At 45.5% G+C, this 26,925-nt stretch overlaps 2 protein-coding genes and 1 long non-coding RNA gene across 5 annotated transcripts; 2 read left to right on the top strand and 1 right to left on the bottom strand.

Annotated features, from left to right (window-relative positions):
- On the top strand, positions 1-17,331 carry GOLGA7 (golgin A7). 3 transcript variants are annotated; one of them, XM_045005814.1, is made up of 6 exons: positions 1-126; positions 1,082-1,214; positions 4,827-4,979; positions 10,505-10,606; positions 11,853-11,916; positions 15,966-17,331. In XM_045005814.1, the coding sequence occupies exons 1-5, from the start codon at positions 11-13 to the stop codon at positions 11,898-11,900; spliced, it is 552 nt and encodes a 183-aa protein (XP_044861749.1). In that variant the 5' UTR covers positions 1-10; the 3' UTR covers positions 11,901-11,916; positions 15,966-17,331. The 3 variants fall into 3 exon arrangements, with proteins under 3 accessions (XP_044861749.1, XP_044861750.1, XP_044861751.1); XM_045005815.1 differs by having other exon boundaries at positions 4-130; XM_045005816.1 differs by having other exon boundaries at positions 94-191.
- On the bottom strand, positions 4,432-22,066 carry LOC123364061. The gene is made up of 4 exons (XR_006576981.1): positions 21,942-22,066; positions 19,304-19,540; positions 18,020-18,105; positions 4,432-5,327 (listed from the first exon to the last, which is right to left on the bottom strand). It is a non-coding gene; the product is annotated as an uncharacterized LOC123364061 (long non-coding RNA).
- A 70-nt stretch (positions 22,067-22,136) lies between these two features.
- GINS4 (GINS complex subunit 4) lies at positions 22,137-26,820 on the top strand. The gene is made up of 7 exons (XM_045006983.1): positions 22,137-22,284; positions 23,334-23,420; positions 24,185-24,298; positions 24,809-24,906; positions 25,683-25,771; positions 26,302-26,392; positions 26,681-26,820. The coding sequence occupies exons 1-7, from the start codon at positions 22,189-22,191 to the stop codon at positions 26,775-26,777; spliced, it is 672 nt and encodes a 223-aa protein (XP_044862918.1). The 5' UTR covers positions 22,137-22,188; the 3' UTR covers positions 26,778-26,820.
- Positions 26,821-26,925: the final 105 nt, after the last annotated feature.

The following is a 26,925-nucleotide window of genomic DNA, read 5'->3' as shown; positions in this document are numbered from 1 at the left end:
TTCCCGGCGCATGGGGCTGGCACATGCGTACAACAGCCCAACCGCACACCTCATGGAAGCGGCGCATGCGCAGGGCTCCTGCCATACGGCTCTCAGGGAAGCTGGGGTGGTGCTTTTACGGCAGTCGTAAGTGAATGCGCGCGACGGCCGCTGGAGTCGGACTGGAGGGAGCAGGGGGCCTGGCTTTGTCTGTAAGGGTGGGGGCCCCTTGGGCCGGAGTTCGGGGGGCAGCGATTGGGGCGTCGGGTGGGGGGTTGGAGTTTGGGACGGGGGAGGGGCTGAGGGACCCGGGTGGGGGGGGGGTGGAGTTTGGGACGGGTGAGGGGCAGAGGGACCCGGGTGGGGGGTTGGAGTTTGGGACGGGGGAGGGGCTGAGGGACCCGGGTGGGGGGGGTTGGAGTTTGGGACGGGGGAGGGGCTGAGGGACCCGGGTGGGGGGGTTGGAGTTTGGGACGGGGGAGGGGCTGAGGGACCCGGGTGGGGGGGTTGGAGTTTGGGACGGGGGAGGGGCTGAGGGACCCGGGTGGGGGTGTTGGAGTTTGGGACGGGGGAGGAGCTGTGGGACCCGGGTGGGGGGTTGGAGTTTGGGACGGGGGAGGGGCTGAGGGACCCGGGTGGGGGGGTTGGAGTTTGGGACGGGGGAGGGGCTGAGGGACCCGGGTGGGGGGGTTGGAGTTTGGGACGGGGGAGGAGCTGAGGGACCCGGGTGGGGGGTTGGAGTTTGGGGGGAGTGTGAGTGGGCAGGGGACCTGCAGAGGAAATGGGTTCCTGGCGGTTTTTGTTCCAGAATGGAAGGGAGGCGGGTTTCTCCGGTGGGCTGCGGGGATGGGATAACCAGGCAGGGCAGGGGGTGAGTTTCCGGTCATTTTCAAGCTGATACTTTGAATGAGGGAGATTTCAACACTCTCATTGAAACTGACAATAAAACAGCTGCTCTGCTGAGGGTAGGACAAACTCTGCCTGGAAACTCATCCCTGTGGAGGGGCTGTAGGTCCGGGGGGCAGCTTGGTGTACTGCTGAATTTTAGGGTTACTCTGGTGGTGATCATGTAATGTGTTGGACCCTTTGTTTCTTCTCACAGAACAGCCAGTTCCAGCTGTGCGATGCGGCCGCAGCAGGCACCTGTTTCTGGTAAAGTTTTTGTCCAGCGAGACTACAGTAGTGGCACCAGGTGCCAGTTCCAGACCAAGTTTCCCCTGGAGCTGGAGAACAGGGTAAAAGTTTTGTTTTAACTTATCAGGGATTGTGTTAAGGATAGGATCAAGAAAGGCCTGAGCTAGCTGCACATGGGTGACCAGAGAGCGTAGGTGCTATACATTCCTCCCTGCTTCCTGTGCCCGAAGAAGAGGATGTGATAGGATGTGCTCAGAATGAGTCCTTTATTATTTACAGCCAACCATGTATGTGGTGTTTTCCCAATAACTAAGGTGACAGCTTCCTACATGCTTATACAAACTACCCTGTGCACAATTTTTTTTATCAGTTTGAGTTGTTAGCTCTGGGGTGATAGGTAGAGTAGATGACAGGGAGTCAAGACTGATTGATTTTTTATTATTATTATTATTATTATTTTTCTACATCAGTGACTGGTTTACTGTGTAATCTTTGACAAGTCACTTTACTCTCTGTGCCTCAGTTCCTAAATCTGTAAAAGCTGTACCTACCTAACTCAGAGTGGTTGAGTCTTAAAGGGACACTACCAGCTTGAAATCTAACCAATTTTATAAGAGTTAAAAGTAGTCTCTAGTATAATACCATACCTGAGATCTACTGCCAATTTTTGTAGTTTTACAACATTTTCTAAAGTGAACTAACTGGTAAAGTAGAAGGAAATATCTTTTGCTCTGCTCTCTTTCAGTGACCTTGCTTGATTCAAGTAATCAGAATAGATTTTTTTTTTTTAGATCCAGGCAAAATGGATTCTCCCTTTAATTGTTTTGCTAAAGATTTTAGGGTCCTTGAATGACGCACTCTAGAAGAGTAATGGAGTATTAAATTGGAAACCATATATTAAAAATGAATTTTAATAGTTAATCTTAAACTGCCTTTGTTCAGTGGATGGCGCTGCTTTGTCTCTGTCTCAGAGATTAAACTTTGCCAATACTTCCTCAACCAAGGCCTCTGCTTAGAAGAAACTTGACACCATGGGAAATGAGATTATCAAAGTGGTTGAAAGCTGCATTCTGTCTTTTATTTTCAGTTACTAGGACTATGGTTTAAATAGTACCAAACTAACCACAGATAAAAATGGAGCCTGTCTTCCAACCCACATTAATAATCTGACTTCTTAAATTTACTGTTAGGGAGCTGCATTTGCTGTGGCCTAACCTATGTGTCTGGCTGTCACAGCGGTAGTTTCCTGATTAGTATTTTTTTAATATGTTTGAACAAAAATATTGATTGGTTCCTCTTTCACTTCCCTGTATGCAAAATGGGGCTAATGGTACTTATCACCTCAGTGAGGTGCTTTGAGATCTATGAAGGCAAAGCTCTAGGTAAGAGCCAGTTATTTGTTTTTTTTGTTTGTGATTTGACTTTTACATTACATGGTACAGGTATCTCTGCTTTAATGCACAGCCCAGTTATTCTTGCTCTTAGTATAAACTGAAATGGATCATTCATTGTTTTCTATTGGATACCATTACTTTATAGCAGTTACTTTCTATAATTTCTATCTTTGATTTTAGGGGAGAGCTTTTTGCTCAGATACAAACAAATCCATAGCAGGAGTGCTTAGATTGTTGTACAGTGCAGACTGTGTGTTTCTCATGCACAAAGTATGGGAACGCACAATGTCATCTTGGGTGCATTCAGTGTTAATTATTAGAAAATTGTCAGAAAGATGTAGACATAGTAACGAATGTTTTCTTGCCAGCCTAGTGGCTTGTGCTGATGAGGTAATTGCAGCGGTGAAGTGATACTTTGTCACTGAGTAAAAGGGTGTGGACAGGGCTATAAGGGAGCAATCCGTAGCAGTGCCTTTCAGGAAGGCCTTCCGGTGTCATGATTTGTGTTGGGAATGTAGCTGGTCACTAACAGAAGAAACTGAATAGTAGCAAGGGTGAGAATGGCACCTCACAAGCTGGATAAAATAGGTGAAAACTCTACAGTCCTGTCCAGACTAGCAGCCTTTAGGAGGTAAATCAATACAGCTCTTAAAGAGTGGTTGTGAGTGTGGGAGCTCTGACTATGGGGAAGATATTTATACATGAAGTTCTAGTATAAAATCTAATATGTTTTAAATATTAGTAAACTGATCCTTCCAGCTTTCGTAACTTGCTTTATATAGAAGTGGTTTGTGTCTGCATTTGTCTGCTTTCAACTCTGAATATCAGACTATGGAAGGGATGGAAACTTTATCTGGCTATCACTCTGCCACCTTTCATTTGCTGTTCAGTCTTTAAAACACAGCATGTTCAATAAACCTATAGTTCATACCAAACATTCTGAAACATGCATAATTAGAATCAGAGGTGAGTGTTCTTGGAGTCATCTCAGTGTGGGAGGAGTCCTTTCATTATAAGTCTGATTAAAGCAACTAAACCTACCTAAGTCTCAATCTCTTACTCTAGACACTGTAAAGTCTTTATAATAAATACTGACTTTGCGCATATCGGGAATGGTTGAAACACTGAATAAGAAGCAGTGCATTAAAGCCCATGCATTTATCTTAATGCAAGCTAAGGGCTAGATCCCACATCCCTTGTGCACCCAACTCTCCTGTGGACTATAATCTTTATTTTTGATAAAGAAGTAGAAATTCTGTTCATTTGTATAAATTCTTATTTCTTGTCAGCTGCTCTTTTTTTTGTTCATTGATCATTATTAGAAGACATTTGATTTTGATGTGAAAATCTAGACATAGCAATATACTTAAAATGCTCATTCACATCATTTATGAAACACTGATAATTACGATTTCTGTAATCCTGAGGAAAGGTGTCCCTTGCAACAATAACACAAACTACATCTGTTATGCCAGTGAAAAAGAAAGCATGTATTGTGCAGTTATGTCTATCACAGAGCTCTCTCATGGGGGGGCTATTCTGCTGAGCCTGCAGGTCAGTGGCCTCACAAGTAACCTCTCAAGTACTTTCATTTTGTTACTGTCAATTGTAATGTTTTATTAAGCTACAAAATAACCCCTCCTTGCCAATTGCTCTTGTCTTCTATAGCTGGTAAATGTCACTATGGGTGCTGTTTCCTTCTCTCCTGCCCTGTAGGGAACACTAATCACCTTGTTTTTTCCATGTTAATTTTATTAATAACTTGGTTGATCAACTCTACCATAGTAATGCAAAATAGTCAAGGCCTTCAGTGAAGAATTTATTTTTGAAATCTAGAGGACCTTCCCCTCTAGATCAGCAGTTTTCAACTAGGTTGTACTTTGAACCTAACAACTTACACATAATGCAGTTTAAACAAGGGCTGTAAATGAGACACGGACGATGAAGCACATTGTCAAAGAATGCCTGCTGACTAGGTTCAACAGTGGCCTAGAAGACCTGCATCACACCACTGAAGATGCCATCGCTTGGCTAGATGACTATGCACACACTAAATAAATAAATAATGTGGAAATACACATTTGATCTAATAACTTTAGATCACTTAGTTGCTATTTAACCAAATGCTACAATTTATGGAAGTCATTCAGTACCTAAACAAAACCTTTGCTCTCCATGTTGTGTTTGAAACTGTCTGGAGGTGACATTGCTGGTTAATGGACTGTTCTAGCACAGAAGCTAGATCTCTGTATTGGGGATCAGTGAGTTCTGAATGAGAAATTTGCTGGTCAATCTTGTTAAATTCAGTCTCTTTTTCAGATTGATAGGCAGCAGTTTGAAGAGACAGTTCAAACTCTAAATAACCTTTATGCAGAAGCTGAGAAGCTTGGGGGCCAATCTTATCTTGAAGGATGTCTGGCCTGTCTGACTGCCTACACTATCTTTTTGTGTATGGAGACACATTATGAAAAGGTGAGCCTGTTACATTTCATGCAATAAACTTAAAGCAAACGAAACTCACAATGTTGTGTATGAAAGTTATAATCTGTCAACAGAAGTGTTTTGCTTTTTAACTTTGTGTATAAGGTTTTCTCTTATAACAGTATAGTTCATCACTGTAGTACAAATACAGAATAAGCTTTCACCTGCTAGCCTAGCTTCCTGAAAAATCCTGGTCTGTTCTCCTTTCACTTATATCGGAGAGTTGCAAGTATATACGCAGGGAATAAATGCCAACTTGAGTCGCTGGTTGCAGAGTAGCAAAGAAATAAAATGTCATGTTCCAGATGTGTGAAGAGATCATCCTGCTGCTTGAATAAACTATAACCATACAAAGATAATGTGCAGTTTTAGGAGAAAAGTCAAAGATACATTTTCAGTCACCCAGTGTCCCAGTTGGTTGAACCATTCCTAACCCAATCATGTTTAACTTTAAAATCCATTAGACAAACACTAGAGAGTTTTACACTGAATGTTTGTTAATTTCTTATGGGATTAAATTACGGATGAGGAGAGGTGCTCCACAGCTCTAATGTAGCCCAAGGAAGGCTCCTCATTCCCCCTAAACACTCTAGTCACTGGTTTTTGTCCACCACCACAAATCCTCTGGTGTTTATACTGCTGTTAGCTTACTTTTCAGCATCTTCCTCTATTTGTCTTCCACTACTTCTTTTATACTTTGTCTTCCTGTGTGTTTGGATTTAAGTGAGATGTTAAGGTAGATGATGGTGGGGGTATAACTACTCCAAGTCTACCTCTTTCATACACTTATACAACACCCTCTATTTGAGATTCTCCAAGCTCCAGATAAACATTCATTAAGGGCCCAATCCATTAAAATATTTCCAAATAAAATCCAGTTTTTATTGAGCATTGGATTAGTCCATATTCCCCTCTTGTGAAATCAGTATTATGCCCATTATACAGGTCAAACCAAGTGTAGAGATTTTAAGTGACCTGCTTTGTGCTGTGCAGAACTGCTGACTTCCAGTCCTTTGGTGAACGACTAGATCATTCTAAATTATAAAAATGTTGTGGTTTGATAACTTCTCTTTAAAAATGAAGATTTTCATTCTTGTTTAAACACCCTGACACACTGGCTTGAGGAACTAGAAGAACATTCATACTTTCACACCCACATGCATCCATGCTTACATATGTGGTCTGAATTTGGTATTGGCAGTTCCTCTTTATTTTATTTTTATGCAGTCTGAGTTCACAAAGCCAGTGAGTAGATGGTCAAGTCAGTTTCTGAATACATTCAGTATCCCTTCTTTAAATGAAAGGAAAGTTTAAAGAAGCCTGATAATTTAATATTGCTGACTTGAAATAAAAACATGTTCCAAATCATTCTATTCAAGATTACTGCTGCATATTATATATCAGGGGTCAGCAACTTTTCAGAAGTGCTGTGCCGAGTCTTAATTTATTCACTCTAATTTAAGGTTTCACGTGCCGATAATACATTTTTATGTTTTCAGAAGGTCTCTTTCTATAAGTCTACAATATATAACTAAACTATTGTTGTATGTAAAGTAAATAAGGGTTTTAAAATGTTTAAGAAGCTTCATTTAAAGTTAAATTAAAATGCAAAGACCCCCGGACCGGTGACCAGGGCCTGGGCAGTGTGAGTGCCACTGAAAATCAGCTCACGTGCCACCTTCGGCACCCGTGCCATAGGTTGCCTACCCCTGTTATATATGAACAGAAACCTTTTGTCATCCCTTCTGAGCTGGGTGATAAATTGTGCTTGTTTGTGATATTTTATTTTTCTAGATATCTTTGGCCTATCTGATGTAAGAAGAGTGACTTTTTAAACCTTAGGCTGCAGCAGCTGAAATGTCTTTTTACAACTGAGAACTAGATTGGGACAGGGATGGCAAGGCAGATAACTTTTCTTTTCAAATCTCATCGGAGAAAATAGCATTCCTGGTCATGCTAATGAGAACAGAGCAAAGAGATGGTTAATTCTTGTGACTAACTCTCTCTAACTTTGTGTCTGTTGCTCTTACTACTATACTGTGTAATTTGTTTGAATATCTAGTTGGTTTTACAAATAACTTTTTTGACCCCCTCAAAATAAAAGATTGATTTCCATAATGTGATCATCTTGCCATTTTCTTTAATCAGTATAGCTTTCTAAATACGTAATATTACAGAAAGCTCACCAGAAAGCTCATCCATCAAAACTTACATTTGATTAAACCGAGCTAGAGTGTGTCCCTAAGTAGTAACCCTTAGCAGAGTATGGATGGATGCATTTCAGGAATTCTTTATTTGAAATCAGTCATGCAGTCATTTTGTAAGAGACTTAAGTAGTAATGGATTGTGGAGATGGATAGGCCATCTCTAGTTTCCACTTCTTGCGGCTTGACTGAGCAGGAAATGGGAGAGTTGGAGATCTGAGCTGGATATCTTTATGGCTTGCTTGCTTCCATTATGTGTTTGAAGAAGGCTGACACATACCCATTGAGAGATAAGAAACAAAACTCTGCCTTGTAAAAGCTTCCTGAACTGAAATGTTGGGAGGCTTCCATAAATCTGAAGGAGCAGTGTGTGTGAGAGACCAAATTGAAACTTCACACTGCTAATAAAATACAAAAGTCACTCAACTAAGACTGTTTCAGAGATTGTATTGGTTTTCTACTGTTACTGTGTGTAGTCTATTCTCTTAAAACAAGTTACTCTTTGCTTTATACATACATATAATCTGAATTTCCAGTAGTTGCATTATGCAAAGCTTTATATTAAGGTGTCCTTGATGAAATTACTTCCTTAGTTTGATCCTAATCTAGATGCCTTTCTGGAAGATATGCTTTAGTCAAACACAAGTTATTGGGCTCCGTTCAAGGGTAACTGGGTGAAATTCTACAGCCTGTGTTAGACAGGAAGTCAGACTAGATTATCTAAGGGTCCCTGCTGATGACTATTAGATCTAATATCTCTGAAAGTATTTTAACTTTTATTGGCCCAGTATATATGCAGACTAAGCGTTCCCACTCTGGTATTTTTATGTTCTAGAACCCTTTTTAGTTTATTTCCCCACCTTTCTTTCTAATGTCTCTTAAATATTTAAAATAGATGCATGACTCAGCAGTTGTGGAAATACCATAAAACTGGTAGAACTAGTAATGTTGGAGCTTAGCCAACTGCAAAAGCTGGGTTTGATCTTGCTTTAGGGTTCTGTTCATTTTTTTATCAAATAACTTCAAGTACATAATTCACTGAAAGCTATCAGTTTCCCAAACATTTCTGTAGTGAAGTGACAAAAACAACACCATCTGTCTAAAAGCCTGTCCTGTGTCTGCATTAAGTCTACTAATCAGGGTCCTATCTGGGGCAAAGTAGACTGAACCTGTATGAAGCAAGAAGTGTATGGATGGCCCTTCTGTTTTGACTTTAACAATCAGTGTGTGAACTATTTGGATCAAAGTGTTTGGAAATTATACTATATAAAACTAGTGCAGTCTGTTTGCCTTGGCTTACGCACAGGCCAGAAATGCAAGTTAGCTCTTGCCCCAGGCATTATTTCGATAAGGGCAGTGCTCTGTGCTAACATGCAAAAGGATTCATTTAAAGGGAATGCTGGCCTGGGGACTCCTGCTGCTCAGACAGGTGACAACTGGTACATCACAAGGGTGACATTCATGCAGGGAAAAGCGGTAGCTACATTGTTCATCAGCAGACACATTTGTTTTATTTGGACTTATACCCAAGACACTGGGTACTCCTGCCATAAGTTGTTAGAACAAAATATAAAATAGTAGTTTTACACCCCACCCAACAACCAGCAGAATTCAACCTCTTCAAAACTGCCCTCCCTCATCCAAGTGTCACCCCCCCCCCATGTAATGTAGCAGGACTTGTTGGATTAGGAGACAGCAACAGCACCTCTGAGTTTTTGAAGGTTGGGGGAGAAGAGTGCTATCCAGTAAAGAGATGGTGGTTGGACTAGAGGAGTCGAAGCAGTAGAACAAATGGCGCAAAGAAGGCCTGATGCTTTTCTATATTTTCATCAGTGATCTAGAAGTAAATGCAAAAACACTACCTATAAAATTTGTGGATGACACACAGGTTGGTGGAGTGGTAAATAATGAGTACAGGGCAGTCTGATCTGAATCGCTTGGTAACCTTGGCCCATTCAAACAAAATGTATAATTTTGCATTTAAACTGTAGTAAAAATTTGTCTAGGAATAAGGAATGCAGGCCATACCTACACACAGTGGGGATTGTATTCTGGAAAGAAGTGACTTGAAAAAAATATTTAGGGATTGTAATGGACAGGCAACCAAACATGAGCTCCCAGTGCAGTGCTCTGACAAAAAGGGCTAATGTGATGCTTGGCTGTATGAAGAGTGTGGTGAATAGGAGCACAGAGGTCATTTCTTTTTACCTTTGTATGTGGCCCTCGTGAGACTGAAACTAGAATGCCACATACCGGTCTAGTGTCAGCATTTTAAAAGGGATGGTGAAAAATCGGAGCAGATATAGAGAAGAGCTGCAAAAATGATTTGGGGGTTGGAGAAAACTCCTTATGGTAAGAAACTTGAAGAGCTTAATCTATTGATCTTGTCAAAAAGAAGATTGAGAGGGGACTTGATTAGTGTATTAAGTGTCTTCCTGGGGAGAAAATACTAGGTACTAAAGGGTTCTCTAATCTAGTGAAGAAAGGCATAAGAAGAACCACTGGCTGGAAGGTGAAGCCAGACAAATTCAATTTAGAAATAAGGCTTAGCAGTGAGGATGATCAACCACTGGAACAAACTACCATGGGAAGTGGTGGAGTCTCCGTCTCTTGAAGTCTTGTGATGCCTTTCAGGAAGTTATACTTTAGCCAGACGCAAGTTGTTGGCTTAATACAAGGGTAACTGGGTGAAATTTAATGGCCTGTGATACACAAAAGGTCTGCCTAGATGATTTAATTGCCCCTTCTGGCCTTGAACTCTGAATCTGTGGAAGAAGCATGTAGGGGGAAAACAGTTATTTTTGGAGTAGCTAAGATCAGCACTTTGTATTTGGCATTCTATTATTAATGGGAAATTGACATGTAAGGAAGGGGGCCTCTTCTCTCTTTTAGAGTCACACTATGACACATAGTAAGCAAACTGCTTGTGAGTAATTTAAACTGCATATTTTCATAGCACTATACAGGTCTCTTTTCCAGGCTACAGCACAGACACATTGTTATACAAATGTCCCCCTGTCAGAGAATCTTGTTACGATACAGCTGTCTCCTGACCTCCTTGCAATATAGTTTCAGTGCTGGTATAGACAAGACACTACCCATGTATCCTTCCCACCCACTTCCTGCCAAAAAAGAAAAAAAAATAGCCTAGCTATGCAGTAGCTGGGCTAGAGTCCCAGCTGTGTTAGTGGAGCTGTGTTTCTAGGTCTTCCCTGACTTGGTTGTATTTGTAGTGTAGATGGGGCTTTTAAAGGAAGACTGATGTGAAAACTCAAACGGAAAAACTGTAAAGTCTGTGTGTTCCGTCACCAGGTTCTTAAGAAAATTGCCAAATTCATTCAGGAACAGAATGAGAAGATCTACGCACCCCAGGGCCTCCTCCTGACGGACCCCATCGAGCGAGGACTAAGAGTTGTATCTTTTTATGGCTTCTTAATCCTCTTCTGAATTCTGTCCTCAGAGCGGTAATAGTGCATCTTACCTCACAGAGGCTGCATTGCACGCTGCAGGGACCCATGATTCTGTGATGTTATAAACACCAAGGAGTATGTGTTTTATAAGGTCTCATGTGTAACATACTCAGCAGTTCCTCTCAAACTTTATTAGGATAAAAATACTTTCTGTTTAGAAAGTCTCTTTAATAAAATATGAATTGGATAAATCTGTTCTTTGGAGCTTTCTTAGGTGCTTTTCAGAAGCAGAGTATCTTCCTTCAACCTCAGCTACCTCTGGAAGATGCAACTTAGCCATTTAGAAAGGCTAGCTGACTTCCTACTAGAAATAAAACATGGAATATAAATGCTCTGTAGAACTGTTTTAAATGTTGGTCTTGGCTTAGAAACAATGCATTGTTGCTCCCACTGTGCCTATGGTAAAATCTCCTCCACAATCTGCCTGAGTGATGAGGTCTGTCCCCCTGGATTTTGCTCTTGGCTACAGCTGTCCTCCCTACAATTTTTCTAGGCTTTGGACCTCGCTGCAAATGGCTTAGCATTCTAGTTACCATTTTTCTTGGTGGTTGTGGGGGCATCTTGTAGCAATAAAAGAGGAAGTATGAGTAATACATTTCATCTGTCAAGAATTCTGAACTCAAAGCCCCTTTGAAATGCATAGGTTCATAGTGTGTGGTGAGTTGTCATCCTAATTAATTGCAGTTCCTTGAGTATCTGAGTAGTGGCCCAAATAGCTTATAGCTGTCAGTTGTGTAATTTCATTACCCTTGATGTGCTGTGCATTTTTGGGGGAACTGTAAGTACAGAAAAGTGACTTGCATTTGGTAAACAGACGTGTAAATAGTGATTTAATTTGGTAATTTGATAATTGAACAGTGGAAGAGTGCAAAGCAAAAACTTGCCTAATGACCAAGCTGTCTGTTCATAAAAATGTTAACCGCTTTACTGCAATATTACAAAGTCTTTATGCCTCCAAACAGACGTTTTTGTCTAAAGGCAGGTTGTAGCACAGGCCAGAATGCAAAGCCAAAAGCCACAAAGAATTTTTGCTTACTATAGTTCAGAAATTTAGCAAAATTCCCTCTCTGTAATGGCAGATGTGAGGCTGAAAGATCAAGTGCTTCACTGCCTTGCTTTTGTTTCACTTGCCTGTTTTATCTCCGTGATTTTTCTATATAGCATGTTTTCTTAACAGCCATGCTGTGCAGATTGAAATTACCATTTATGAAGACAGAGGACTGAGCAGTGGAAGATAAAACTAAGGAGTCTAAGGTAAATATTAACTTTGCATTAGATGTCAGGTCAATAACCTGCTTCTGTAAATTCAGAAGATGCAGGTCTTCTCCCCTGCTGAGACTGAATGTTTATCCAACCACTGCATGTAATCATAAGGCTTTTTAAATATATCTTATGTGTGGATTAGATTTTGAAATCCCAGCGGAAGTTGTAAAAACACCAATACTTGGCAGTATGCCGCTGAATGCTGATGTACTTCAGATGACACCAAATTTAACCTTGATGAAAACCAGATTTTAATTAAACATGCATAAACTTAAATCTAATTTATGCTGTACTGCATCAAAAATCATTATCTCAGAAGTTTAGTAGATCCCGATTCTGCTGAACAGTGCAGAACTTTAAAAATCATGTTTAAAATGTAATGAATGAATTCAATCACTGTTTAAATGGCTATTCTGGATTTCAGAGTGACTCCTACTTATTGCATAAGGTGATATGGGACTCCCATTCAGTCTAACATGCTAACACTGCAGTCACACTAGTGTGTGAATGCTATCGGCTCTTTCAAGCTAAGTAGTAGAGTCAACCCAGGTCAGTACTTGGGTGGGAGACATCTAAGAAAAATCCAGGAGCTGCAAGATGTAGTGTTGGCAATTTAGTAGGTGCTGTGGTGCCACTTGCTCCCTATAGTCAGTACTGAATCAATACCACAGCCTGAGGTTAGGGACTCTGTTGCTGGAGCTGCCATCTTCTGCTTAAAGCTTCCTCTTGCACTTTTCATAGGAGTCAAGATATTAACCCCAGTATCCTGACTCCAATTCCCTAGCAGAGTGTGGTTATTTTACCTCCATCAGCGTTACCTTTTTGGTTCAATTAGATGAAGTATTCACTTCTTGTGCACTACTAAAGGCACTGCATTTCAATGCTAGTTGAAGTGATCCCCCATTTATCTCTTAATTACAACCAAGGTTGTGACTCTTCATGTTCGTAAAGCACTTAGTGCCTCCCACCCAAGAATCTCAGTCTCAGCACAAAGTATTTTATCTGCTGGCCCAAGTAGGAATATCACACAGCAAAAGCCAAATTCTACCTAACATGTACAGCTGAATTCCTCCCAATGCTCTTCCCTCCTTTGCTTTGCTGGGTGCCTCTTGATTAACCTGTGCCTACAATTCTTCTAAATGGGATTTTTTTCACAGGCTTGTCTACACTGTGCATAAAGCATGTTAGAGAGCTTTACAAATCACATGCAAGTAACCTGCTGTGCTCTAATCGCTCCATGGAGACCCTGCTGGTGTGAACTAAAAGATACCTAGTCTGCATTAACATCGTCTGGGTATTTTTTAGTCGTCTCCCCCCCCCCCCCATCAGGGTCTACATGGGGCAGTTAGAGCACAGCATGTTAGAGCACTCTACAAATCATACCCCTCTAATGTGCTTTGCCAGCACCAGAGAGACAAGCCCCAGGGCTTGGTCTACGCTACAGACTTATGTCGGTATAATTACGTCAGGGTATAGAAAATCTGCACCCGAGTGATGCAGTTATACGGCCCAAACTCTTGGTGTAGACAGCGCTATTTTACCGGAGGGCTTCTCCCATTGACATAGCTCCTGCCTTTTAGGGAGGTGGGATATCTACACTGACAGGAGAAGCTCTCCCATCAGCTTAGGCAGCGTCTTCACTAAGCGCTACAGCAGCACAACTGCATCAGTGCAGCTGTGCTGCTGCAGCGCTGTACGTGTAGACAAGCCCTGAGAGGCTCACCAAGCCATGACAGAAAACTTTCCTAAAGTAAATGGCTGAATATTCTTTTAGCTGCACAATAACCTGTGGGATATCGGAGTAGTTTGTAACAATGTGTTACTTAGAGATGACTCTTCTGATTTAGAATGTCCAAACTTATTGCTCTAGTTATTAGCACTCTGGAGCCTGATATACTGTGTGGTTTTTGTTTTCTGCCATTGGGAACAAGTTTGTTTTATCAGTTGCAGCTGCATCCACTTGGCACAATCCATTTGTCATGACTCATTTCACAGCTATTATTGCTAAACAATGTTTTTCCTAGGTGGTGTAGGTTTTGAGCAATTACACACAAGAGCCTACTCTATCAAAGTTCAAACAACTGTGAAATTTCTAAAATGGGGAAAGATTTACATTAGGAACTTCTGGATAGTTTCATGAATTGCAAATATTTTTGTTCAGCACAACTTTGTTTTTGAAGCTGCATATGTATCAGGAGCATGCCCAAGATGGAACAAGGGTCTTATTAGGTATCTGTCTTCCCAAACTTAAACCACCAGCACCCCCAACCTGCAGCCTGCAAAGTGTCCTAGACAATCTGTTTGACTGCTGAATAGTGCATGTGGGTTACATACACAGTTTAGTGGGAGAATCTAGAACAGCAGGGAATATGCCTACAGCTGAAAATAGGATGCACTTTCTAAGTCAGATTCTGATTTCAGCAACGTCAGTGTAAATTCAGAGTAACTCACCAGTATTACTAATATCAGAATCTGGCCTGCTGATTCACTGTTCCATTGAAAATTCGTTTGGTGGGGAGTCAGGCTCTGAGCTTACTCAACAATGTCGAGAAATTGCATCAGTGCAGTCCCTCCAGCCTGTCACTGCCACCAACTTGCATCTTACATGCCCATGCTAGGAGCAGAGATGCAAACTGCCAGTAGCTCTTACCAGTACACGCTAAATAGTCCAACTCTCTGGATACTTTAGCTGTAAGTAAACTCTAACTTTGATTACTTTGCCTGGAAAGACCATGATGTGAGAGACTTCTGACTGGTGTGTCTGAATCTTCTTGCAGGTCCCTGGGGGAGATTTTCAGAGGTACAAAGAGGAAGTGGAGTTAAGTGCCTACCTGCTCTTTGTGCCTCAGTAATCTTCCCTAGCAGAATGTGGTCGTCCCACTCCGCACAACCAAAATATCTGGGTGTCCCTCACCAAGTCTGCTGAAAATATTCAGTGTTCACTTAAGAAAAGTGGATTAATTTGCATTAATTTTAGAATTACATAATTAGTATCCTTATTGGCTTCCAAAGTACTTTACATCCACTCCTTACACCTGGAGACACATGCAGTATTGCAGTGGCAGCCAAAGACTCCTGATGAAATTGAACCCTTTGGGCCAGGTGCCATACAAACGCAGACAGACAGTCCCCTGCTCCAGAGGGGGTTACAGTGAAATGGGGAGGTGTACTTTTTAAGGGCCAGAGGCTTGGGGCCAGCCAGCCCTGGTCAATTGTCAGACTCACCTGGGAAGGGAGTAGGTAACTGTAAAAACTGACAAGTGTCTCTGTTGAATGTGGATGGCTGGGGAAGCTTCAGAAAGGGATGGTGGCCTGCAGTAGTCCCTGAAGAAGGAAGACTCCTGGTGGTAAACTTGGCAGGATAGGAAGCCCTACTTGGAAGCTTTATTATCATTTGTGGTCATTTGGACAATAAACGGAGCCCAGAACCAAGGGGTAAAGCCTCACTTGGTGTGGCTGATAATTTGCAAGGCTCCTCAGGAAGCCAGCTGCTTACAGGAGGAATGACATGGTAATGGTAGTGGTCTTGTGGCCACAGAGGTAGCTGTTTCACTATGTGACGGTTCCAAATCATTTTAATCTTTTGTTCCTTAAATAAATTAAACTCTCCTGGCTGCCTTACAGCCCAATCATCATTAGGTGGCTGATTGTAGATGCCACAGCAGAAGCGGGTCCTGAGAGGAGAATGGCTTTATGGATTAAGACGAGGAGGATGTTCCATGCATAAGGCTTACTGTAGAAGAAGCAGTGAAGTGGGCATGCTGGCCTCATTGGGAGAGGATGCAGGGGAGACACCAAGATGTATTATGCCCTATCTTGCAGAAGGGGACCTACAGGTGAAGGCACTTGCCAAGTTAGTGGCACAGCTGGGAATATAACTCTAAGTGCTGGCTCCCAGGCCCTTATTGTGAACCATTACATCTGCTATCTCCTCCCTGCTGCAGTACTTCTGGGAGAACAGACACCATTATGTAAAGGTCCCATGCATCGTTCATGCAGTGTCCCTAATGTTGTTAAACTTGTTCTGTCTTGCTTTCTAGCACCCAGCTAGGTGGTGGACTTGCTGTACCAAAAGGTTCACCTACCTCCCATCCAGAGCATCATTCCTCTCCGTTGCCAGATCCATGGTGCCATCCACTAAAAGGACTAACTTCCTAGACTTCTGCTCCACATGGGGTGAACCTCTGGCTGGTCAGCATCCATTTTGTGTCCTTATGGCAAGCTTTAAGTGATGGGATCATCTTAATTTCCAAGGAAAAGGCAGTTCAGCCGTTTGCACTTGAAATTAACTGGTAGATCAGCCACCTGAAAGCAGTACTGTTCCTCCACAGCCACTCAGGCTTTCCTATACAGCAAACAGACTTCAGAAAGCAACAAGTCTGACTTTGGGAGCATGTGTATGTTTCAAAAACAAAATCTTCACTCCAGAATAAGTCCTTGGAGGGGAGGGGAACGGGAAGCAGGTAGATATGTCCGTTGCACAGAGTGCCTCTGCCTGGCAGCAAGTGACTCAAGGCATAGAGCATTTTAAGTTTCCAGAGCTGATGCCCTCTGGGAATTATAATGCAAATGCTTTTTGTTTTCACGTTCTAATTATTCCTAAGAACCATTGGCTAACATTATTGCTGGGTGTTTTGCTACTGCTTGAGAATCTAATGTTACTGCATTGTCCTAAATTTGTAAGGAGGAGATAGTGTATTGCTTGTTTCATTAAGCTATGTAAGCACAATAAAATGAATGCTGAACCAATTAATGTAACCATCCCTACTCTATCCCTTAATGTTTAATATGTGAAGTGTAATAAACTTTCTTTATGGTTTTATTATAAATATAATTTATAGGAAATTTTTGATTTGACAAAGTACTAAATAGTGTGTAAGATAGTTTCTTAACTCTAGTCACTGGCAAACTGCTGAAGAGTAGAGCTGTGCAGTATGTCATATTTCCCATGCATAAACATTCCTCAGCAACGTCTGTTAAAATACCTTGGACATCTTCTGAGTAAAACTTCCTACAAATCAAGTTGGTGTAATATTTTCTGTTGTCTCCTTCTCCCTTATTAAAGTGAGCTCTCTATCTAGCCTTGGCTTAAGTTAGCTCTCAAAACAGAGGGACTCTGCTATCATCCTTTCCCGTGGAAGGAATTAAGGGATTTACAAAAGAAGACAACTGTCCAGAACAGATAGAGCATTCTGCTTTGTGATACTGTAGGTGCTAATACTGGATCTAAGCTTCCAGATTTAATTTCTCAGACACTGATTTTTTTTCCTGGAGGCTTGTGTAATATTTTAACTGTACAAAATACTTGTTTTTCTAAGCTGTAACAGTGTGTTTGCCTTTTCAGACCTGTTGCAATAATTTTGAAGAAATATTAATGGATTAATAAATTTTTCTTAAATAAACTGTGTCATACTTTATGGTACTGACATGAATCCAATAATAACTTCTTAAGTAAAACTGATGGCTGCTCACCAAGATTAAAATATGTATACACTTACACAGCTATCTTACTAATCTAATGAATGTTACACATTAAGAGGGTGGGCTTTCTACCAGGGCTTTGGAGCTGTGCTCCGGCTCCGCTCCAAAGCCCTGCTTTCTACTTTCTGTTAAAGCATCAGATTTTTGCTTGTGTACAAACAAAATGTTAGCAGCAACACTAGTGATCACATCTAATGTTGAGCCCATGTTGGTTTCAGTCTAGAGGTTTCTATGTCTGAGCGCACTGTAGCTCAGGCTGCACACATCAGTATCTTATAGACAGTGTTTACAATTAAACGGTATTTACAAATGTAGGATGCAACTCCATACTTTTAGATAAGCAGCCAAAAGTTTGTGAAGTTTGTTCCCCAAAAGTGGGAACAGCAAGGGAGCTTAGTAAATGAAAAAATGGATCTGTATTATAAAATTGTCTGAATTAATGATAAATTGGATTTTTAACAGTCAAGAGGACATGAATAGGTTTCTCTCTGAATAGTTTATAGTTTTTGGTTTGGTTAAGTAAAGGTTGTTTATAGACGATAGCTGAGCACCTCCCTGTAAGGAATACAGTAATGATCAAGAAGTAGGATGTGACCTCCTGCCCATAACCAACCTGGAGAGACTTGATCCTGAATGCAGCATTTCCTAGGGCGCTCAACTTGTGTATCCACTGACTGGTTCTGGCGTGTCCTGGCTCCCCTTCAGAGAATCATGAGTTTGTAGGTCAGGCTGTACATAAATTAATAAACTGCAAGACCAAAGTGGACCATTGTGGTCATCTAGTCTGACCTGTGTTATACAGGAGGTCAGAAAACTTCCCCATCATAATTCCTAGAGAAGATCTATGGATATTATTCTCAATTATGATTTAAAAATTGTCAGTGATGGAGAATCCCTTTGTCAATTGTTACTCTCTCTCCTTTTACATCTTATTTCCAGTTTGAATTTGTCTTCAACTTCCAGTCACTGGATGGTGTTAATCTTACCCTGCCAGATTGAAAAGCCCATTATTAAATAATTGTTCTCCATGTAGATACTTAAACTGTAATCTAGTCACCCCCTAACCTTATCTTTGTAAAGCTCAATAGCCTCAAAGAGCTCAATCTATCACTACAAGGCATGTTTCCTAATCTTTAATCAGTCTTGTGTTCTTCTCTGAACTGTCTCCAGTTTATCAACACCCTTCTTGAATTGTGGACTCTCGAACTGGAGACAGTATTCCAGCAGTGGTTGCACCAGTGCCAAACAAAGAGAAAAATAACCTCTCTATTCTTTCTTGAGATTCCCCTGTTTATGCATCCCAGGATAGCATTAGCTCTATTGCTCACAGCATCATGCTGGCAGCTCATGTTCAGCTGATTATCCACCATGACTCCCAAATCTTTTTCAGAGTCCCTGCTTCCCTAGATATAGTCGGCCATCCTGTAAGTATGGTCTACATTCTTTGTGCCTAGATGGATACGTGTACATTTAGCCAGATTAAAATGCATATTATTTTCCCAACCAATCAAACTTGCTCAGAACCAGTGACCTGTCCTCTTCATTATTTACCACTCCCCCAATTTGTGTCACCTGCAGATTTTATAAGGGATGATTTTATGTTTTCTTCCAGGCCATTCATAAAAATGTTAAATAGTGTAGGCCCAAAAACTGCAGGACTGTACTGGAAACATACCCCCTCAATGACTATTCCCCATTTACAATAACATTGAGACCTATCAGTTAGCCATCTTTTAATCCATTTAATGTGTGCAATGTTAATTTGATACCATTCTAGTTTAATCACAATATCATGTGGTACCAAACCACCCCAGTTCAGTATCTTTTTTCCCTCTATCTTTCTCTTCCTGATTTATGAGATGCTTCTCCATGCTAGTCAATGTGAAGAAAAACATACCCAAAGTCTTGATGGTCTGTGAGGCCCTCCTTATTGACTGATGATCCGAGGGCTGTATCCCACACAGAGGAGTCTTGGCCTCTGTACTGACTGTCCAGCTCCATTTGGAATGATCCATGAGTAGATTCATCGGTGTTGAGTTCTGCAGTCTATGCCTGGCACCCCTGGAGCTGGGACTTCTGCAGGCAGAGTGGTGTTCCAACGAGGCTAGCAGCCCTTTCAGGGTGTCTGCTAAGGCTGTAATTTAAAGTAATGAACAATGCTCTGCACATTTATTGCACAATGTAGCTACTCCCATTTTTCATTGATTGCATCAATAAATCCTCCCCCTTTGATCACAAATTAAAATATTTTTCAATACATTCTTAGATCTCCTTTCACTCTTAAATTACCTTGTTGTGTTTCATAGAACCTTGCTTTAAAAAAAAAATTCCCCTTGTTACAGTTCTCTGGGGCCTAATAAAACTGGGACTGATGCTTTGTGCTGAGCTGAGGCTTACATTAGTTGGTCACACTACTCTACAGAGCTGTGTATAACTGAAGGCAAACTGTGGAAGTTAGTCTGAACTGAGGTCTGTACTAGCCCCATAGTTCAGTCAGAGAGAGTGAGAGTGTGAGTATGTCTACACTACGGGATTAATCCGATGTTACAGAAACCGGTTTTTTAAAACAGATTGTATAAAGTCGAGTGCACACGGCCACACTAAGCACATTAATTTGGCGGTGTGCGTCCATGTACCGAAGCTAGCGTCGATTTCCGGAGCGTTGCACTGTGGGTAGCTATCCCGTAGCTATCCCATAGTTCCCGCAGTCTCCTCCGCCCATTGGAATTCTGGGTTGAGATCCCAATGCATGATGGGGCAAAAACAGTGTCACGGGTGATTCTGGGTAAATGTCATCACTCAATCCTTCCTCTGTGAAAGCAATGGCAGACAATCATTTTGCGCCCTTTTTCCCTGGATTGCCCTGGCAGATGCCATAGCATGGCAACCATGGAGCCCGTTTAGCCTTTTGTCACTGTCACCGTATGTGTACTGGATGCTGCTGACAGACACGGTACTGCAGTGCTACACAGCAGCATTAATTCGCCTTTGCAAGGTAGCATAGACGGTTACCAGCCCTATATCACCGTCTGCAATTGGAAATTGGTGATGACGGTTATCAATCCTTTTGTACCGTCTGCTGCTGTCATGGGTGCTCCTGGCTGGCCTCGCTGAGGCACCCCCTATAATGGCATGCAGCTCATCATTCCTGTGGGATATCTGGGGCTCTGACCCGGAGCGGCTGTGCTCTCTGGTTCTCTAGTAGACTTGCCCCATATTCTAGGCAGGACTGACTCTATTTTTAGACAAAACATAAAGAAGGGAATGACCTGGGGAGGCCAGCCAGGAGCACTCACGGGATGATGATGAGGACGGATATCAGTCATTTTGCACCATCTGCCACCGGGGAAGGGAGGGGATGCTGCTGTTCAGCGCTGCAGCACCCCGTCTACCAGCGGCATGCAGTAGACATAGGGTGACATTGAAAAAAGGCGAGAAATGATTTTTCCCTTTTCTTTCGGGGGGGGGAAGGGTGTAAATTGACGACACACACCCTGAAACACCCGGGAAAATGTTTTTGACCCTTCAGGCATTGGGAGCTCAGCCAAGAATGCAAATGCTTTTCGGGGGCTGTGGGATAGCTGGAGTCCTCAGTCCCCCCTCCCTCCCTCCATGAGCGTCCATTTGATTCTTTGGCTTTCCGTTACACTTGTCACACAGCACTGTGCTGAGTCCCTGCTGTGGCCTCTGTTTATCATAGCCTGGAGATTTTTTCAAATGCTTTGGCATTTCGTCTTCTGTAAGGGAGCTCTGATAGAACAGATTTGTCTCCCCCTACAGCGATCAGATCCAGTATCTCCCGTACGGTCCATGCTGGAGCTCTTTTTGGATTTGGGACTGCATCGCCACCTGTGCTGATCAGAGCTCCACACTGAGCAAACAGGAAATGAAATTCAAAAGTTCGCGGGGCTTTTCCTGTCTACCTGGCCAGTGCATCCGAGTTCAGATGGCTTTCCAGAGCGGTCACAATGGTGAACTGTGAGATACCGCCCGGAGGCCAATACCGTCGATTTGCGGCCACACTAGCCCTAATCCGACATGGCAATACCGATTTCAGCGCTACTCCCCTTGTTGGGGAGGAGTACAGAAATCGGGTTTAAGAGCCCTTTATATCGATATAAAGGGCTTTGTTGTGTGGACGGGTGCAGGGTTAATTCGGTTTAACGCTGCTAAATTCGGTTTAAATGCATAGTGTAGACCAGGCCTGTGCAGTCACCCACCACAAGGGGGCTGGGCCCCACACCCTCTCACAATACCCGTGACCGTGCGTGTGGGTGCAGTGCCTCGCATGATGGGGTCCAGTTTCCCCATTGAGGCCCCGGACTGCTAAGGGGTCGCCAGGACACAGCGCCATTATGTTCACACTGGGGGGAGGAGGCGGCGGCTAGTGCCGGCCTGGGCTGCACCCCAGGAGGGGGCGCGGATGCTCCTGGGGTTGGGGGGGGCGGGGGCCTGCACAACCCAGTCAGGACCAAGGTCCGTCGGTCCGTCCGTCCAGGAATTGCTCCGTCCCTCATGGAGCCACCATCCCTCACCCATCCCTGCCTGGGCCGGTCCCTGGATCCGTCCGTCCGTCCGAAGGGCTGCCCCGCCCTGCGCGTGGATCCGGGGGGGGGGGGGGAGGGACGTGGCTCGGAGCCCCGGGGGCTCTGGCCGGGCGTCGCGGCCCCTTTAAGCCGCCGCGGGGGCGGGGGAGGAGGAGGTGGCGGGGGAGCGCCGGCCGCCGGGCGGAGCGCGCTGACGTCACCGCGCGCCCGCGATTGGCGGGAGATCCGGGCTGGGATGGCGCAGGGGCCGGAGCTGCGCGAGCTGGACTCGGACGGGAGCAGCGAGGAGCTGGTGCTGACCCCCGCCCAGCTCCTCCGCAGCCTGGAGCAGGTGGGCGGGGCCGGACGCCTGAGTCCCCGGGGAGCCCGGACTCCTGGGTTCTCTCCCCGGCTCTGGTCTGGGAGCGGGGGCTGGGTGGTTAGAGCAGGGGGGACTGGGAGCCAGGACTCCTGGGTTCTCTCCCTGGCACTAGGAGGGGAGTGGGGGCTGGTGGTTAAAGCAGGGGGGCGCTGGGAGCCAGGACTCCTGGGTTCTCTGCCCAGCTCTGGGCTGGGAGTGGGGGCTAGTGGGTGAGAGCAGTGGGGGATGGGAGCCAGGACTCCTGGGTTCTCTCCCTGGCTCTGGGTGGGGAGCGGGGGCTGGTGGTTAGAGCAGGGGGGACTGGGAGCCAGGACTCCTGGGTTCTCTCCCTGGCACTAGGAGGGGAGTGGGGGCTGGTGGTTAAAGCAGGGGGGCGCTGAGAGCCAGGACTCCTGGGTTCTCTGCCCAGCTCTGGGCTGGGAGTGGGGGCTAGTGGGTGAGAGCAGTGGGGGATGGGAGCCAGGACTCCTGGGTTCTCTCCCTGGCTCTGGGTGGGGAGCGGGGGCTGGTGGTTAGAGCAGGGGGGCTGAGAACCAGGACTCCTGGGTTCTCTCCCTGGTGCTAGGAGGGGAGTGGGGGCTGGTGGTTAAAGCAGGGGGGCGCTGGGAGCCAGGACTCCTGGGTTCTCTGCCCAGCTCTGGGCTGGGAGTGGGGGCTAGTGGGTGAGAGCAGTGGGGGATGGGAGCCAGGACTCCTGGGTTCTCTCCCTGGCTCTGGGTGGGGAGCGGGGGCTGGTGGTTAGAGCAGGGGGGCTGAGAACCAGGACTCCTGAGTTCTCTCCCTGGCGCTAGGAGGGGAGTGGGGGCTGGTGGTTAAAGCAGGGGGGCGCTGGGAGCCAGGACTCCTGGGTTCTCTGCCCAGCTCTGGGCTGGGAGTGGGGGCTAGTGGGTCAGAGCAGCGGGGGATGGGAGCCAGGACTCCAGGGTTTGATTCTAGGAGGGGAGCAGGCCCTGGTGGGTCAGATCAGGGGGGCTCAGTGTTAGGCCGGTTTATGACTCACTGTCCTACTATGCTGTCAGGCCTGGCTGAATGAGAAGTTTGCCCCAGAGCTGCTGGAGAGCAAGTCTGAAATTGTGGAATGTGTCATGGAGCAGCTGGACCACATGGTGCGTGTCTGGGGACACAGGTGGGGTCAGGGTTTGGGAATGGCTGAGCAGGTTCATACTGTCATTGCTAAACTCCATGCCCTGGGGTCCAGTGCCTAAGCTCCAGCCAGTGCTCCTCTCCAGTGTCCCCCACAGGGGGTGGATGTAGTTCTGAGCATCTTTGTGATTAACTTGCATGCTCAGCATAAGCAGTGATGGTTCATGCTTATGTACTAAGAGCAGCAAGAGCCCCCATGCTCCTGGCGTGTTGCTGTTAGTCACAGAGTTTAATACTGGCATCAACTGCTGTTGTTGCCCATCTGCTATTCCTCAGGGCCTTCAGCATGATTGCTGTTCATCCTGGCCTGCAGCTTGTTCGCCAGGGTGGACTGGTGATGGGGGCAGTGCTGCTAGCCAGTTCCTGGTTCTTTATGCAGTTGTTTGCTACAGAGGTAGTGTAAATCTCCTGTGCCAGACAGCCTTGCAGTTGCCTGGATGACAGAATCAACCATCTGCAGTCTTGACCATTACCTGCCCAAATCATATATGCTGCAAAATCTGGCACCTGGTTCTTGGATTTCCTTCTCCAAGGAGCTGTCCCACATGTTGGTTCCCACGTGGTAGGGAGGAGTGGTAACCTGCATTCGTGGTACAGGTGCTCTGTCTGCAAGAGGCAGCTGCAATCTGGCTCTTTCCTGGGGCTCTGTCTGTGGCCATTGGCCTCTCTGTCTTTAGGTGTTGAGTGTTTGAACAGTCTGATATTCCCCTATGTGCCCCTTCTGCAGGAGTCAAATCTGAAACGAGCCAAGCATGGAGACCTGAAGGTCAGCATCCACCGCATGGAGATTGAGAGGATCCGCTACGTCCTCAGCAGCTACTTGCGCTGCAGGCTTGTGAAGGTAACACTCTGCTGTGCTGTGCCATGGGAACGTGACTCTCAGGAGAGTGGCTGGAAGCACAGCATTCTGGCCACACCGAAAGCATATGGCTTTGGCCCAGGGCTCTGAGTTACGGTCCCTTGACATGTTTGGTTAGAGTGACCAAGGTTCACCTGGGGAATCCAGTCCTCATTGGTGTCAAGCGCAGCATCTTGTTCTGAGTATCACAGGGACTTGGGTGGCGGGGGGTGTCACAGTGCTGCGGTGAGCATGTTTATTACCCTATGGAGGGTCAGCCAAGTGCCATATTCCTCCTGGAAACTCCATTGCCATCCCGCCTCTCAGGCACAGACAGCCCTGCACGGGTCAGGAACTAATCCCAGAGCAGATGCGCCACCTCTGCACCTCACCAATCTCCAGTGACAGATTCCCTCTGGCTATCGAAGCCTGAATTCGGAGAGGGAGAATGCTGGGAGCTGCCTATGACGGATCCCTGCTGACACTTCTTTGGGGTTTTTCTTCCCCTGGCAGATCGAGAAGTTTTTCCCCCATATCCTGGAGAAGGAGAAGTCTCGAGCAGAAGGAGAGCCTTCCGTCCTCTCTCCAGAGGAGTTTGCCTTTGCTAAAGAGTGAGTAGGTGTGGAAGGAGGCTGGGCAGCGGGGTGAGCCAGGTCTACTCTGCAGGCTAGATCAAGGCCTGGAGAACTGGGGTTGTATGCACTCCGACTCTCCTTTTGAGCCTATGCTTCACATGTGTAGATCCTCCCTTGGCAAACTTGGCCGTGGCATCTTGGTTGGAAAACCTTGTCCCTTAGTGACCAGCTAACAAGTCCCTCACTCTCTGTTGGGCCTGCAGTGAAGCTAGAGGCTTGGCCCTGAGTGCTCCTGACAGTCTGGGAAGGGGTTGAAAAAAGATCCCTGCTCAGCCTCCATCTGTCATGGTGTCTGACCACTTGCCTCCCTCCATGTGCATTTCAGATTCATGACAGGAGCCTCATCCTGCTGCACAGCTTCCTCTCCCGTCTCTATGTGGCCCTCTGCTGGCAGTTTGTGGCATGCCATTGGCCCAGGAGGTCTCACTTCAGCCACCCTAAACTATGCCAGAAAAGTTCCCTCTGCTGCCTGTGGGAAGTTCGCAATCCTGCCTGTGGGAAGAGCCCTCACTGCCTTTTGTGTCACCTTCCCATGGAGATAGGCTGTGCCCTTGGGCACTGAAGGATTTGCGTGCGCTGTTCTGCTGGAGCAGCGAAGCCTTAATTTCAGCTTCTGCTCCTCCAGACCAAGCCGCTGCTGCTGTGTTCCCATCGTGCTCGTGGGTTCAGCATGTTTTGCTGGCACCTGGAGACAGTTCTGGCCCAGCAGCTTTTACCGTGATCTGACTGACAATAAGGGCTGTTTGTTTCAGGTACATAGCGAACACAGAAACCTACCTGAAAAACATGGCCCTGAAACACATGCCTCCCAACCTGCAGAAAGTGGATCTCCTGAGACTGGGTAAGGGAAGCCCGGCTGCAGCACAGGCAATAGAATTCTAGCAGAGGCTCCCTGGGGCCACATCCTGGATGAGCCCTGGAGTAACCTGAAGTCCTAGAGAGCAAGCAGTGTAAGCACTAGAGCTCCGGCGAGTACTTGGAAGAAGCAGGTGTCCGAGCACGGCCCTCTCCACGCTGCTGGCCCTTTAGGTGGTCTGGATATGTTCACATGGCCCTCTCCTAGAATCGCCCTCTGGGTAGAGACAAGGGGGTCACCAGGCTATTCACACTGGTATCTGTGTTCTGACTTTCCTGCCGTCTCAAGTATGTGTTGGCTGGTGCATTTGGGGTTGGCCAGTCGCCTGTGATGCCCCCATTGCTGGTGCTATTGACCAGCATTGCACTGTGTCCTCATGAGCATCCCAGCTCCTCGTGAAGGTCCTGGAGAGGAGCAGAGACTGTTCACAGGAGTGGCTTGTGCAGCACAAAGTGCCCTGTGCTCAATCACTTGAGCCAGGGGTCAGGGCTCTGAGTGTGTCATTTTCCTTGCAGTTCCCAAACCCAACCTGGACTCCTTTGTATTCCTGAGGGTGCAGGAGAGGCAGGAAAACATATTGGTGGAGCCAGAGACTGATGAGCAGAGGTAAGTGGCCTATTGCTTTTCTGTGCACTGATACATGCATGCCTTAGAAATGCCACCCTGACTGTACTCGGCTCAACTTCCCGCCACGGAGAGTGCAGGGGGTGTCTCTGTGAGTTGCCTGTCCAGCGGTGGATGGGTGGGCTGGATGGAGCAGCACTCCTCCTTGCCTAATCTGGTCACGTTGCCGCTGCAACCCTGAAAAGTAAGCAGGAGCCCCAGGAGAATGCAGCACCTCTCTCCTCTCAGCCTGAGCCCTTCCATCTGAACCTGTCTCTCTTTCCTCTTCAGGGAATATGTGATTGACCTGGAGGAGGGCTCACAGCATCTGATCAGATACAAAACCATTGCCCCCCTGGTGGCCTCGGGAGCAGTTCAGCTAATTTAAGACACCACAAGACTTAAAGGGGCCAGGCAGGAGGCCCTGCAGTCTGGGGGGGTGAGTGCTGTGCACAGGACCACCTCAGAGCATCGCTGTGCCAGTCAGCGCATGGACGCACAACAGTTGTGGACAGTTGTAAATACCCATCCTGCCC

This window comes from Mauremys mutica, chromosome 2 (genome assembly GCF_020497125.1).
Source record: "Mauremys mutica isolate MM-2020 ecotype Southern chromosome 2, ASM2049712v1, whole genome shotgun sequence".
In the NCBI taxonomy this organism is placed as follows: domain Eukaryota; kingdom Metazoa; phylum Chordata; order Testudines; family Geoemydidae; genus Mauremys; species Mauremys mutica.
The sequence above is the reverse complement of the archived record's forward strand: the minus strand, read 5'-3'. Positions and strand labels throughout refer to the sequence as shown.

Excerpts from the sequence above, each read along its gene's own strand:
- GOLGA7 (XM_045005814.1), top strand. The coding sequence starts at position 11 with ATGGGGCTGGCACATGCGTACAACAGCCCAACCGCACACCTCATGGAA. Across the intron at positions 127-1,081 it reads GTGGTGCTTTTACGGCAGTC|AACAGCCAGTTCCAGCTGTG; the intron begins GTAAGTGAATGC and ends TTCTTCTCACAG. Across the intron at positions 10,607-11,852 it reads TCGAGCGAGGACTAAGAGTT|ATTGAAATTACCATTTATGA; the intron begins GTATCTTTTTAT and ends CATGCTGTGCAG.
- GINS4 (XM_045006983.1), top strand. The coding sequence starts at position 22,189 with ATGGCGCAGGGGCCGGAGCTGCGCGAGCTGGACTCGGACGGGAGCAGC. Across the intron at positions 24,907-25,682 it reads GAGTTTGCCTTTGCTAAAGA|GTACATAGCGAACACAGAAA; the intron begins GTGAGTAGGTGT and ends TGTTTGTTTCAG. Across the intron at positions 25,772-26,301 it reads AGTGGATCTCCTGAGACTGG|TTCCCAAACCCAACCTGGAC; the intron begins GTAAGGGAAGCC and ends TTTTCCTTGCAG.